The 15,876-nt window shown below is 32.0% G+C and overlaps 1 protein-coding gene across 1 annotated transcript in view; it reads right to left on the minus strand.

The window, feature by feature from the left end:
- Positions 1-1,500: 1,500 nt before the first annotated feature.
- Positions 1,501-15,876, minus strand: part of MYPT-75D (Myosin phosphatase targeting subunit 75D) — a 35,460-nt gene continuing 21,084 nt past the window's right edge. The window contains exons 9-10 of the mRNA XM_089701395.1: positions 6,414-6,906; positions 1,501-5,484 (exon numbers count right to left, since the gene is read on the minus strand). Of these exons, the coding sequence (XP_089557521.1) occupies positions 5,258-5,484; positions 6,414-6,906 (720 nt within the window). The 3' untranslated portion in view covers positions 1,501-5,257. The remainder of the gene's footprint in view (positions 5,485-6,413; positions 6,907-15,876) is intronic.

A 15,876-nucleotide genomic window follows, 5' to 3' on the forward strand; every position in this document is an offset into this window, starting at 1 on the left:
TTCCCGAATATACTTCACTACATAGTATAAAACAAAGTCGCTTTCCCTGTCCCTATGTCCCCATGTCCCTTTGTACGCTTAAATCTTTGAAACTACGCAACGGATTTTGATCCGGTTTTTTTTAATAGATAGAGTGATTCAAGAGGAAGGTTTATAGGTATGATAACATCCATTAAATAGTGGAGAAGTACTGTTATTTTTGAGGTTTCTAATGTGATGTCGTAAAAAATTATATTTTTTCCGCTTACATTGCAAACGCAGGCTGAACCCTACGAGTTTTATCAAAATAATGTACTAAGTATTATGCACATTGAAAAGGTCTACAGAAAAGTCCGCGATGGTATATGTCTATCTCTTATGGATAACCCACATTAACTTTTTTTTGTCATTTACTTTTTACGACAAAGAATGGCTAATTTTCGAAGCGATTTTAACCAATACAGCATTAATCCTTAACCAATTAAATACCTTAAATACATTGTTTATTTAATATAGATCTATATGGCCCTTTACACCGTATGATTCAAGTGAATATTTTCGAAGATATTACAGATTTAAAAATTGCGGGACGTAGCGTTGGCGGCGGTATTCCGCGAAGCTGGAGCGGGCCGCTACGTTTTTATATACAACGTTCACAGTTTTTCTGTAGTGTATTTAGTATCAGCATTGCACCCGTGCGAAGCCGGGGCGGGTCGCTAGTTTAACTATAAAGTTACATACCTACATTTGCGGTCAAAATAAATATATTGTATAAGTATGTAATCAAGGTGTCTGGAATTAGATAACGTTATACAAGAATGAATTTATATGTTCCTAATTGTACAGTAAACACGTGACCATTATTGATCGTTTTCTTTTGGTGACGTAGATTCATTTCGACTATGTATGGTTTATTATGATGTATACAACCGAATAAATAAGACAAATTACTAATTTGTAGTTAAATAAAATAAGTTTTTTGATAAAACTGAACTATGAAATGGAGATTAATAATATTACGCATCAGCTTATCAATAGATATGCAATATAACTATAATATGCAATAAAAAAAATGGTGTACCGGGAAATTATAGATAATCGAGATATACGGTATCAATAATCCAAATTCATGAGATTTAGTCAATCGATAGTGGATAAGACTAGCATATATACCTAGTTATGTGGCTTCATTGCGTGGGTGCTATGTTTATTTTGTTTATATACTATGTCGTCTTGTACAGTGTCATTTCTATAGTGTAGACCAGTGTAAACAGCGTAGTCATAATTATGTACTTAACTACTATTTTCTTTACTCTTTAGGCCAGGTGCAATATTATTATATGGGACAAACCGTGGCCACCCCCAAATAAAAAACAAGAATTTAATTTAACCTTGACATTTTAATATAAAAAATAACCCGGTCTGTAATACACGGATCGATGCTGTATTGGCGTTCCACTAGATAATATCCCCTTAGAATTGATATTAACTATATTCAGGCTGTATAAATAAAACAAAGTATAATCTCAATAACAAATTTATTTTCACATTTTAGGAAGTAGGAATCACGATTAATAATTTATAAAACTACTGCTTAAACGTAATTAAGTACACAAGATAATATAAATAAAATATGTAAATTATTATGAGCAAAGGGGAAATTTTTATTACAACAGTATAAAATTGCATTGATGTAGACATCTATACAAGGGATAACATTTGTACCATACAAATAGTGACTTTTAAACAGTAGTAGACCTTACCTCCGAACACTTAGACGGTACTTAATTTTGAGGCGTGTCTAAATATTCTTAAGGCATGCCTGAACATATTATTGCTATTAAAATTTAAGCATTTTCAAGATTTTTTTCCTTGTACAATAATATGCTATGGCATGCCATTTATACACTGTATACAAGACAATGAAGGTAACCCGCCTCAAAATTAAGTACCATTTCAGAGTTCGATACTAAAACTAAACAATACATATATTTCTTTCATTTCACATTAATACAATAATTTTATAGGATCACAATATCTGGAAAGTATAACGACAAAACACCGCGCTATCTGGGCAAAATAACTGATACAACCTTATCATATAATTTTGTATAATATTTTAGACAGGGGCTGAAATAACGTCAAAAACGAGTGTTATATTTGACCTAAGTATCAAATATAACAAATTATGAAGTCCTTTCTCAGAATCAATATTTTTTTATATCCTACTAGTATATCAAGGGGAACACATATGCTCTTATCTATAAAAAGTTCGAAGAGACATAATTTGTGAATAATAAAGTTTTAATCTTCGGTCTTAAAATGGTAGACATAGATTTTTTAGTCAGCTTTTTTTTTAAATCAGTGTTACTCTAAAGGTGATAGTGCCGCTTAGGATAGTAAAAATGCTTTTGAGCTAGACAAAATAACTAGATATCTCTTAGAAACGTCTGGTCTAGGCCATAGTGTTGTGCCTTTAAAATTCTACTAAAAACAATAAATTTTTGTAATTTTAACGTATTTTCTGGTTAAAATTGTAAATATTTTAGGATCAATTTGAAAACTTGGTCAGAGTCAAGGCAAGATAAAACTGGCAAGTTAAGAAATTTTGTGACTACATATATTATGTGCAGTTTTATTATCAATTCTATCAAGTATTTTACGTATTCTCTTTATTAATTTACATTAAGATATATTTATTTTACAGATGAATCAATACGGCTATATTAAAACCGCTTTAAAGAAGTTTGAAATAAAAAGTTCGTATGGCCAAATTTTTTTTAGTTTCACGAACACGGACCAATCAAAATAATTTAAACAAGTTTAAAACGTAATTTGTTCAACATATTGCATAAAATATAAACTCTTTTGAGTATTCAAGCAAAATCAATTACATTTTTCAATTTTAAGGCAAGAATTTATGAGGCACTGATATGACTTCCTAAACATATAATAATTTAAAATATTTCTCACATACTTTTATGTTCACTGCTCTTTATATACATAATTTTTCCTTTATTCAAACATAATTTCAATAATATTTTAAAACCAGTAAATATACCTTTAAAATATAAATATTGTTTCAATTGCGCCGTATACTTTGTTATTCATATTAAAAATAAATTTATCGATATCTATAAATGCTTTAGGGTCCGATGAAATAAATAAACTATCACAAATTATTTAAAATGCGTTATAAAATAATACTGTACCGAAAAACAAATAAACAACCATATTGTGCTAGCGTAAGGCCATCCATATTGCTTGATGTTTGTAAACACCTGATTGATTAATACAAATTTAAGTACTTCTTAAGTACTATAAGTTCTTAAGTAATCGATGATTTATCCTAATGACTATGATATGGACGAATGGTTTACTCATTACTGGATGAAACTTAATCTAATAAATACATTTCCAAAAGTATTGTACATAAATATTATAAAACAATGGAATGATTTGAAATTTTTTCACTAAGGATGCCGAGGTGGCGTGACGGTGAAATTTTAATATTAAATCTTATTTTTATAGTATTAATTTTTATTTAATAAACAATAACACACATGTCTATGTAACATCAAACCACCTCATATACTAAGTTACGTTGAACACCAAGGTAATAATTACAATATTTACATATATTTTCACGAATTGGAAGGGTTACCATCAAAACAGGATAACACGTAAATAATATAATGACAATAATTGGCACACACAAGAGTAAAATCGCCGAAGTTTTAATGAATATAACATCTACATTGCGCGAGGTTAAACAATATACATATAAAATTTAAGCTAAACGATGACATTAGAATTATATTTGTAAAACAATAAATAGTCTACCGTGTAATGGGGTTTTTGTTTGGAAACAAAATAGTACAATGCAATGGCCCCCTCGTTTGCATCAACCGTAGCTGCGTTTTATTAGAGCTACTCTTCATTTACTTTTATTAAAAACCGTTTCAAATATAAACAGTTGTTTGGAGAAATTATTATATCCCTCGTTCCGAATATAAATTATTATAATATTATTACGTCATTCTATTACGCATTTATTATTAAATTCAATAATATATATACACAACAATTCCAGTCTTAAGTTTCGAAACTCTAAGAACTATAATGTATAAGGAAGCATTGTATACGTAACACGAATATAAATTAATAGAATTATATACAACAATATAAGGATCTTGTTTGAAAATTTCCTTAGGAAGAAATATTCAACAGATAATATAAATCAGGTCACGTGATAATGAAATTGGAAAAAAGTTTCGATACCATGAACCCATCTGAACAATGCACGATTAGTCGTAATATCTTAAATACATAGTTTCAATCCCTTTATCGATATATCACACTAGTTATTTCCAGGCACTTCTCACACCCAAAACTTTTTTCATACAAAAGTTTATAACGATTTTATACTTCAACAAGCAAAATACGATGTTTCAACTGAATTCAACATATAAAATCAGTTTGGAATGTTCGTTAAGGAAAAAGGTTCATAAAATTTACAATAATTTCTCGTACAACATTAACGAATATTATAACATAGAAACCATAATCCTTACGATAATCATCTTACAAAACTATCACATGCTAAGCACATTGCGAAAGATAATGGCAATTCTTCAATCGGCAAATCGATTTTCTATCGATAATAATCGGTTTTTACAATCGATTTAAAATTATAGCAATACGCGATTCGATAGATATAACTTTGTACCGAGTATAGCGATTATTGGATATTCAATTATACTGAAGAAGGAAATTATTATATTGAAAATCTAATATAGGCCTTGTTCCTGAAAACAGAATCATTTATATACAGAAAAATTAATAGCTATTTAGTATATTTGTACAAAGAAAATGTTTACATCCAATCATATCTTTTTAATTACAGAACTACAAGTACAAAGTTATAGTTCGTAGAATCGACGGTTGCATATTTAGTTTAAAATATATCTTTGAAGTGTCAATGACAAACAACAATTAACACGCATTTTTAAAAACACAGATACAATTAGCTGCCATAAACCACAGACTATAAAAGCGCATTATATCTTACATTTTTAACAGATTATAAAAACCATAGATCAGAGAGTATAAAAGGTTGAAGTCTTTCACACTAACGTCAAGGGAATCATTTTCTATACATAACAGCTGCCATAGGCTGTGGTCACAGAGTAAAAACGTGGTAAACAACATTTACAGATAATAAAAGCCATAGACCACAGAGCATAGAACGTTCAGTAACATCAGTTTGAATTTTTTTTTACATTATTATACAGCACCGATGAGACTTAGTATCTCCAATGACATCGCTCGTATGTCCTGAAAACCTTGGCACTGCGCCCGTACTAGGCGTTAGTACTGAGTTTTGTTCCTGTTTCGATTCTGGTATCGAACTTAGACTGTGGTTATTTGAATTCATACAAGACTCTATTGGACTGCCGTTTGTTCTTATTTGGGCGCGTTGTTTCTTCAAATCCGCGAGCGTTCCTGTAATTTGATGATGTTTATTATAATTTGTGTTTTTATTGTTTTTTTTTTATGAAAAATGGTGCGTTGTGATTATTAAATATAATTGTAATAATATTGATTGTTAAAAATAAGTTATGTTCGTGAATGATTATAATTGAATATTTAAATAAAATGTTAATTATCTAGAATGACTATACAAATAAAGAACAATTAAAGGCCACGTGTACAGCAAATAAAAAGAAGAAGAAAATAGTCTGCAAATATGTAAATTAGAACAACACTATTTACAATGATGTATGCACGACTGTAACGGAATGTGTTTCAACGCATACACTTTCACGTGCATTTAATGGACATAAATAGTGATTTTCATAAAAACGCCAACGTTTGAAAGTAAAATAAGCAATAAAAATTACGCAATTATTACTTGAGACGCGATGGAAATCCATCGTGGCGTGAAAACATGCAGAAGATTTGAGATTTTTTTTGGAAAGGAAAGAAACGACACTACAGCCATCTATCGGACACTACATAGCACTATCTCTATACATTTAACTACACGAAATTAAACGATATCACAGTAAGGAACACTAGACATCTACAGTTATTCAGAGACCTCTTGCCTCCAATATGCATCCTCAAGATTATCGCCCTCACTATTCCGCTGTCAATCCCTTCTATATATAAAACTGTGCAAAATTTGTTAGATCAATTATGTATTATATGTTACGGCTATTTCATATTCGATGGGTGTGGCTAGGTCTTACATCAAATTTCATGCTTTTTTAAACAATATAACATAAGCAAATGTATGAATTTTTCAGTGCATTTTATATAGTATTTTTATTATGTTGTTTTAGACCGAGCCACACCCGCGTTTAGCCGTAACGTATACATGTGCAAATTTACATATAGTGCAAAATGTTCGTAAGGATGCATATAATTACCTGCGTTAATCATGACGGTGACATGAACATTGATTTTACCATTATTGTCCGTTGTGTACGTCGCCGTACTGCCGTCGGCGATCGCAATCTGGTTTGGTATTACCACCTCTTTCCTACCATCGAGCTGATCTTCGTTTTTGAACGCCTCGTTGTCTTGGCCTTCAGGTGCTTTCCTTACACCGTTGGGCAGAGTTCGTTCGTAATGTTTACCATCGTTCTCTTGTATGGTCTGTATGGGCGCCGGCGAGTAGTGCGAGGCCGCGTTCACACCGAACAGGGGGTTCGTAATCTTCGGCTGGCCGTACGGGGTTTCGTTCGCGTCGATGTCGTTCGTGCGGTGTGTACGCGGGTACGGCTGTTTGGGCACGGCGTAGTCGACGTTCTCAGAGTCGTAGCTCTGGTTGGAGGTCGTTGAACTGATGGACAGTCTCGTGTTGGATATGTCAGCTGATAGACTTGTGTTCGGATCGTTGTCGACGCCGTTCGCCAAACCCTGGAAATTAACAAAAGCAAGTTCATCCATCGCTTCAGTAAACATTGCACTGATAACTATTATTAGTATAGAGGTCAGAACCACTGTAAGGAAACGGCAAGATTTCGAAAAAATGTTAATATTTTTTGTTTTATTAATACGGTTTTAATTTATGTGAAATTAATCAAGATCATATTATTTATTTTGACAAAACTAGCACACACACTAAGTGCAGTAAGTCACGACTAACAAATAAAGTAAGATTAATTAATGCGTCTCGATATATCGAAAATTACTTCAAAAAGTGTTATAAAAAACCGCACTATTATAATAGAGTAAAGACAAATTGCTCCATAAACTTTATCTTACAAAATTTACCACTATAGACTAAGGTCACAAGGATTATAAATCGCGATACAAACTAATCTTCTACATAAATAACTGCATCATATTTTGTTTGCGATGAACCAAAGCCAATATTTGGAATATAGCGCCAACAAACTAGATCATATATTATGTTACAGCGAGATGAGCCTTTGTAGTTCGTATATAGTTTCAAGGTTTGATCATTATTTAGTACATATTCCTTAATATTTATTCTTAGATTTTGATGATATTAAATACGTAAAGACGAGAAATGTTTTTCATATACGAAGTGTTCAGAACCCTTCAGTTCGAAGATTTATAATAATTTATTCATACACACTTATTTTCATCACACACATAACGTACCTTACGTTATGTCAATCGATCAAGCAATAATAAATAAAAGTTAATATTTATATACCTAATGCTTATATTAAACAGATTTTCAACACTTGTACATACAAGGAAATCTTGAAAGTACATAAAATACACATAGTGATGCCAAAGATAAATAGTAAAAAAAATCTCTTCATATTATTACTACGTTCTACGTTCCTACACGTGGTACGGGTACTTACTATGAGAATACATTTTCAAAATAACGAAACATAATGATGAAACTATTTAAAAGTAAACAGTTAAATAAAAGCTGACATAGTGTATATTTATCAATGACACAAACACTCATTCAATCACAAATAACTTTTAGACACAATAATTTTATCCTCCGTTATAAATATAATTAACGTATGTGTTTAATTACTCGTTAAGGAATTATAATTAATAAAACGCTGAAAACTATAATATCGGATGGTTGGAAAATTATTTCCTTTCTAAAAGAATTTATACTTTTTATTTTATAATCACGAATTAAAATTTGCTCTCATAAGTTTCGCTGTAGGAATTTTGACAATTTTTACATTAAAATAAACATTTACTCATTAATATTAGATTAGATACTTACTTATAACAATTCGGAAAAAAATATGTGTTTGTTTATTTAAATTAAAACGTACCCTATATCTAAGACCAAGCACTTCGGGCTCCCTGCGGCCGCGGTGCAAATTATCGTTCGTCAAAAACATAATATCCAACGACATTTTCGTTTGAAAAATACGCACGCACACTAAAACACTTTAGCACAAACACATTCAAACTTGGCACTTGAGTATATCATAATGCATTATATTTATAAAAAAAAAATTGCGCGGCACGATTAAAAAAATAATAATTTTGCGCGGCGCGTATAGTTCAGTTCTGAAACCGTCTGCCGCGTACGGGCGGCGTGCGTGATAAGCGTTGGAGGGAAATCGCAAGAAAACGTCGATTGAAGTTCGATGCGTTCAACGGAACGGGATTCCGCTCGCGATTATAGCGCCCCGGCGATTTTCATAACTCCTTATGAAATTAACATTTAATAATAATCAGATATATAAATATATCATATGGAGTCACTATTTGTGGGTAATTATGGAGAGAATTTTGAAACTAACGTGTTAAGAGTAGGTACAATAAAAGCGCGCTATTTCATGATTTAATTCGAGCGTTGTAGATTTAATCCGCAGATTTGGTTTAGATAGAACAAAACCTATGATTTTATAATAATTTTCCAATTTTCAAGTGATTATCATATTATCAAGGTTTAGATTGATTATGCACTTTAATTTCGTGTAAAATCTAAATAAAGATTAAGAAGCGAATTTTTAAAGAAATTACTAAGACCGTGGAACTTACAAAAACAACGAGTTATTACCAAATAAGGTACCAAATTCAAAGTGAACAGACAAACATGTAAGGTGTAAAATTAATTATCTAAGTACGTCTAATTATCCGGACTGACGTTGAAAGTAGTAGACCGGGAGATACTGACACAAAATTTCGAGTCATTTGTAACAGGATGGCGGTTCTACAGGGGTCTTAGTACGCAATGACAAAAAGAAAAACGATGGCGTGAACGCTGGTACCGGCGGCTTAGTCGCGTGGGCGTTAGTCGAACTCGTCGGAAAATAGCGAAAGTCAAACGATTTGTAACAGTATGGCACTTATTTTTCCTGTAAGTTTGAGGATCAACAAATATAAATACAAAATTTCAAAGATCTAAGTGTTGGAAATCCTCACTTATATAAATTAATAATAAATTAAGTTTTCAAGTATAACAGCACTTTTTCCCCCTACTAGAAGTATGGCAAATATAATAATGGTCACATTTTATCAAATACTCTCCAAAAATCCAAATGCAATACTGATACAAAAAGTTTGGCGAAATAAAAATTTTTTGCAGATTTTCGGCGGTATGGCGACCGTTTGGAATCGTCCGAAAAGTATGGCATGGCGATTTTCGTAAATGGCTGCACGACGATAGTTACCTGTGCAAAAGTTAGCCTGGTACAAATGGTTGAATGATTGTTTTATTTAAATCAACACATTCGCGTCGGTATGGCGGGCTGTAAGTCACACCGGAAAAGTATGGCATGACACTACCGCCTACTACTTTTTTATGGGCTATCGGTAAATTCTAAAATTTTTGTGTTACAAATCGTTTGACTTTCGCTATTTTTCCGACGAGTTCGACAAACGCCCACGCGACTAAGACACCGGTACCAGCGTTCACACCATCATTTTTCTTTTTGTCATTGCGTACTAAGACCCCTGTAGAACCGCCATCCTTGTTACAAATGACTCGAAATTTTGTGTCAGTATCTCCCGGTCTATAGAGAAAGTACGGCCAGCGTAAAAACGATTACAGTGAATATTATTTATTATGATAAAGGAATTTCTGCACATGTTTTAATGCCAACTACTTACGATTTATGGTTTCAACATATAATTAATATTATTAGTGAAGAATGAGTGACAGTAATAACTAATAAACATTAACGGTATCATTGAAAACTTCCTCATACCACCATTAGATGCGTATAACGAAATGTCTTGGAATTACAATCCATTCCGTTTGGTTTAGATGTTCTCTGTACTTTAATGATAAAAAAATAACATCCTGAATTCAGGGCGAAATGTTTCATTGCCATCTATCTTATCTCTTTGAGTATATTAAAAAAACTTTTTACCAACAATGTCCATAATATACAAAATACAATATACGTATCTAGTTCATCATATACATCTACGTCATCTCTATTAAGCATAGGTACGCTCTACTGTTATCCTACAAGATAATCGTTACGCGCAACATAAGAAAACAAATGAACCTATAATTTATTCCCATACAGCTACGTCATAACTCAGACCTTTATCGGCCCATAGACAACATCGCACACATAAGATCTATGGCTTGCAGAGTGCTCTGTTAAAATAATAGCAATTAAGCTTAGCCGGGCCGCAGTAAATACTTTCTGCCAATTAGTTCTGTACCCGATCTCAATGGCTGCTCGCGCATATGTCCGTTCTACTTGTTATTATCAAGTTATTAAATATAATTATTTTCTTATATCCACATACTCGTACTAATACGTTAATGTATTAGTACGAGTATGTGGATAGACATTTCTAATAATTATCGGATTAAGGAAATAGACAAACACATTAGTTCCATGAATACACCGTGTTTAATGATACAGAAAATTAAACTTTTGTTAGGTTCCCGTTTTTACTATTTCCACATACCCAAAAACGGATGTTACGATGCATTTAGACCAAACGAACATAGAGCTAAAGCTAGAGCAAGAGCATTCTTTCGTGATCTTTTAGTGTAAACGAAAACTCGTATTCAGATTTTAGTGTTGTTCAGTATTAGAACATTGCATAGAATCTTTTCGAACGCACTTAGAAAAACGAAAGAAGCTCTACGTCTGTTAACACTAAAAGAATTTTACATGGTGGGGTTAGAATGAGCATTTGCTCGTTTAAGCTGAATTTTAATTATTTTAATTAAAAGCACCCAACTTTAGAAAAGTAATGGTTCCTTTAATCAAAGTTAAAATGCTAAATTAAAAAAAACATGAACATTGACAACGACCAATTCTAGTTTGAACCTAAAAACGAAGTACCGGTTAAATTAATAACTTTTTTTACTCCGTTCGTATACCGTTCATTTCGTCTTTATATTTACAGCACGACAAAATTTAAAAATGTTTATTAAAACTTTTAATTTAACGCTAAATCGGAAAACTTTTTATCAAAACGATCTATTCGAAGTTGCCATAGTTCACCAATCTATTACATCCTAAAAACAAGAAAAAAAAATGTAGTAATATAACACAAAAAATCTATTACACTCAAGTAACCGCAGTTCACTAATTTGGTATAACGAAAATAGAAAAACAATGATCGAATATATTTTCCGTATTATATTATATTCTTATCTACTTTGATTGGGATCTTTTTGTTTATACAGTAGCACCTCGTTAAGTCGAACCTCGATAAGTCAAAAACCTCCAAATCTCGAAAAAATGTCTTGTTCCCTTCCCTTCAAACCCGAAAACCTCTATTACTTGAAATTTTGTCCCTCTGTTAGTCGAAATAATCACCGAGTCCCTCCAAGCCATTTTGGTACATATTTTCACTCTATAACTCGAAAAATCAAATTTGACCTCTGTATCTCGAACATAGCAACGTTTTATTTTACAACCAGTACACTATTGTTTCTTAGAAAACATTTTAGGAGTACTTATACGATAATTAATTTATGACTCACGAAACACGTGTTTGCGTTAAGTATCTGATGACGAAATTATCGATTCAGTAGCTCAGAAAACCGATACTAATGATTAAGATGACATAGAAGACGTGAATAGTACATGCGCTCCATGGGTTTCCATCAAAGAGGCAAGAACCGTATTGAATACCTACCTTACGAAATTTTATAAAGCAAACCAGTATCTTTGAAAAACAAGAATTTTCTGCTCTTTATAGATTATAAAATGCTAGAGAACAACCAAATTATCTAAAGCAAAAAAAAATACTGACTTTTTTAATGCCATATTTTTTATTTTAAAATGATTTGAAATAATGTTGATTTATAATAAATAAAAACATGTTTGTGACCTCTGCAAGTTGAATTTTAATTTATTTTACCTCTGTAACTCAAAATTGATAAGAATAAACCTCAAACTCTATATGTCGAATCAAAATCCGCCTAAGTCGAAATCCTCCATAAGTTGAAAACTCTATAACTCGAATTTTTTGGCGTCTCCCTTGATATTCGACTTATAGAGGTGCTACTGTATTATAATTTTGTTATAAATGTATATTTTTCTTTCTTTCTTACAAATATTTTAATTAGAGCTTAATATAGATGGTAAATTAAAAAAAAATGGAAGCTGTCACGGCAATATTATTATAAACATAACCGTTGTACCGCTATATTACGATATTTGTAGACCATTTAAATTATGATAATTTCCTTAGAAAAAAGACTAGCTGAGACTGAACTCATTCTCGGTCAATCGGAAAGTCTAAATAAACAGGAAATGACAATTAAATACATGCTCCAAAACAACCCGCATCGATTGAGTAACATTTCCTAGAGCATAAATGCTGCACTATTATTTTTCTAAAATTAATTACTCCAACGAACAGATTAATACAAAAAGCATATAACAATTACACAACACAGATACTATCTTGAGGATGGCCTAAAAATCCATTCAGATATACTATTGAAATGAACGTTGATTAAGATAGCATTACATATTATGCGTGTTCAGACATTCCAAGAAATTTGTATGAGTTATCTCGTAGCACGATGCAAAATTTCTCATCCATAAATCGTAATTAATAAAGCGCGATTTATTTTTATCTGCACATTGCATACGTAAGTTATAATGTGAATCACAATATTCAAATATATTCAGTGTATTAGGCAGATATTTTATTGTTCATTGAGGTTAAGTATAGATTACAGAAGAGTCGAGACAACTGCTTAGTTTAAAAATAGCATATAAGTTAGTTAATATAGTTTCTCAACATTTTTATGCTATAATATATCTAAGAGGATATAGATTATATTGTCACTTTATAGTTTATACAGGGCATGACTATTTTTTCTTACGTTAATACATATCATATCTAAAAGAAAATCCTTATGTCCAAAAGGACCAATACTTACATATGGTTGTGAAGCCTGGACCCTAACCCAGAACGAAGAGCGTAACCTTTTAGTTACCGAACGAAAGCTTCTTAGGAAGATCTTTGGTCCTATCCAACAAGAGGATGGAAGCTGGAAAGTCCGTAAGAATGCCGATTTAGAAAAACTCATGGCCGAGCCAAATATACTTGGGGAAATAAAATCACGACGCCTGCGTTGGCTCGGGCATGTAGAGCGAATGGGTGAGGAGCGAGGTCTGAAGAGAGCATACTTGGGTCGTCCGTCGGGCCGACGGCCAGTTGGTCGACCCAAGTATCGCTGGCGCGATCAAGTGGAGAGGGACCTGAGTAAGCTCCAAGCCAATGACAATTGGCAAGAGACCGCTCAGGACCGGGGAAGGTGGAGAGTTCTCGTCTCGGAGGCCAAGACCCACTTCGGGGTTTCAGCGCCACAGGAGTAAGTAAGTAGTAAGTAAGTAAGTATGTCCAAAAGGGCCACGCCCGATATTTAATCTACTACGAAAACAGGCAAGTCTCAAGTCAGTTGCTTGCTACATTGACCCATGGTAGATGAAGCGGACGGTTCAAACTCCGTACCCTACCTAGTTGATAAATCCAAGTTTGTTACTGTAAACTTCTTAAATAATATACCAATACATAAACCTCCAAATTTCTTTACAGATCAAAATTTACTTGTGCTTACGAAAATGTCATCAAAATCTTATAAAAAGTATCACGTCTCGTTCAAACTGATAATTATCGCCATTATAAAAGTCAAGTACATTTGAAATGAGATAAATATCTCCAATATCTTTTCTTTATGGTGGAGAATGTATTGTTCCAAGAATAGAATATAATGTTTCTAAACCTAGTCTGTAATATTTCAGTTTACTCAATTCGCCATCTTGAAATAATAATTGGAAATCCTGACAGCTGCAATTCTCAGTAAAACTTTTAGTCCTTCCTATACAAACTTGGATTCCATTCAAAGAAGACATTAAAAAATCCGACCATGATGCCCAATGAACCGGCATGGTCAGGTTTCCTTTTCATGGCCGCTGGCCTAGTTTACACGCGTTATGCACAAAATTATCGCTTGAATGATTGTATCGAATCTACGGAATCGACCTTAGGAATGAACCTTCCGTCAACAATAGTGTAGGATATGAAGGGGCGTATTCATTTAGCAATTTGATCTGCAGTTTGTATTAATTTTTTTTTTATAAATATGAAGTTAAAACAATCACAAAAATTTTAGTTAAACCTATTTTTCTTTTTGAGGAGCCGTGTGTCATTTCAAGTAATTACAATTTTTTCTCAAATGTAGGTATTTTGTTTTTAGGTCTACCAAAACCATACATAAAAATATTTGTGCCTCCCTTTCTGTTACTGTATGTACGCTTGTTTAAGATTAAGTTTGGAAAGGCTAATTAAAATGGCATATAATATAGTGGATCGTTATTATGCGGATATAAAAAAATGATATTTTTTAAAGAATAATAAATATTAGTTCAAATAATCGACACTCTATTTTATAAACTAATATATAAAGCTGAAGAGTTTGTTTTTTAACCTTTGGAAACAATAGACCGTTTTCAAAAATTATTTCATCGTTGAATATGTACGTGATCCCTGAGTGCTATTAATAAATAAAATATCGCACTATGGCCATGCTATACAGTGTATTTATTATCTCTAAATTTGCACAGGAGGCAAAATTGGTCGATAATTAAATTAATAAAAATATTATTATTATACATAGTTATTATTCTCAAAAATATTATAATATACCCATTTTACATCCTAACACACAGTGTGTGGGTTAAGATCTATTTATGTTCATTAAATTATATTCACTCTACATACATAGGTCCTTTATTAAGGAAGATATGAACAGAAACAAAGCAATTCATAATATGAGAAATATAGCATTGTTTTACAATTTACAAATTGGTCAAAGAATTTCTTTCCTCGGTTTCAGCACTACCAGAAAGAACTACATAATAAATTAATAACAAATACAACGATTATTAATTATTGTATATAATTATAGTATAGAATAAATTATCAATCGTTTTAATAGCCATTCAGATAGTTAGTTAAAATTTATTTATTTTGAATTTATGTATATTTTATATTGCAAACATAATTGAATTACTATGCGATTCACCTATGAAAAGAAACGTCAATGACCTTTATGCAGTAGTGTGCAATCCATAAAGACACTGCCTCCATTATCAAACAAAGATCAATATTTAAAATACAAAAATTATATATTCTATCCGAATCCAAAAAGTATCCTTGCTCATTTTATTCTATTTAAATGCTCAAATGTTTAATTTATTGTTACGAAACGTAATACACACGTAATATAAATCAACTCCATCTACCGGAATTTCGCTGCAATATTATCGATGAATTAAACGACTCCTACGACAAATGCGCTGTAATTACAGGGGACGGCTTTTATTTTATTTTTTTAGTTTATATATCTTTCGTGGACACGGAAATATTGCTTGTGATACGCAGCACACAATCTTATTAATAACCCTTATAGAACGTATAAGTGTCTTTTTACAT

Source organism: Colias philodice, chromosome 12 (genome assembly GCF_061535455.1).
Source record: "Colias philodice isolate Cphi_HAF_F1 chromosome 12, ilColPhil1 Martin Lab GWU primary, whole genome shotgun sequence".
NCBI lineage: Eukaryota > Metazoa > Arthropoda > Insecta > Lepidoptera > Pieridae > Colias > Colias philodice.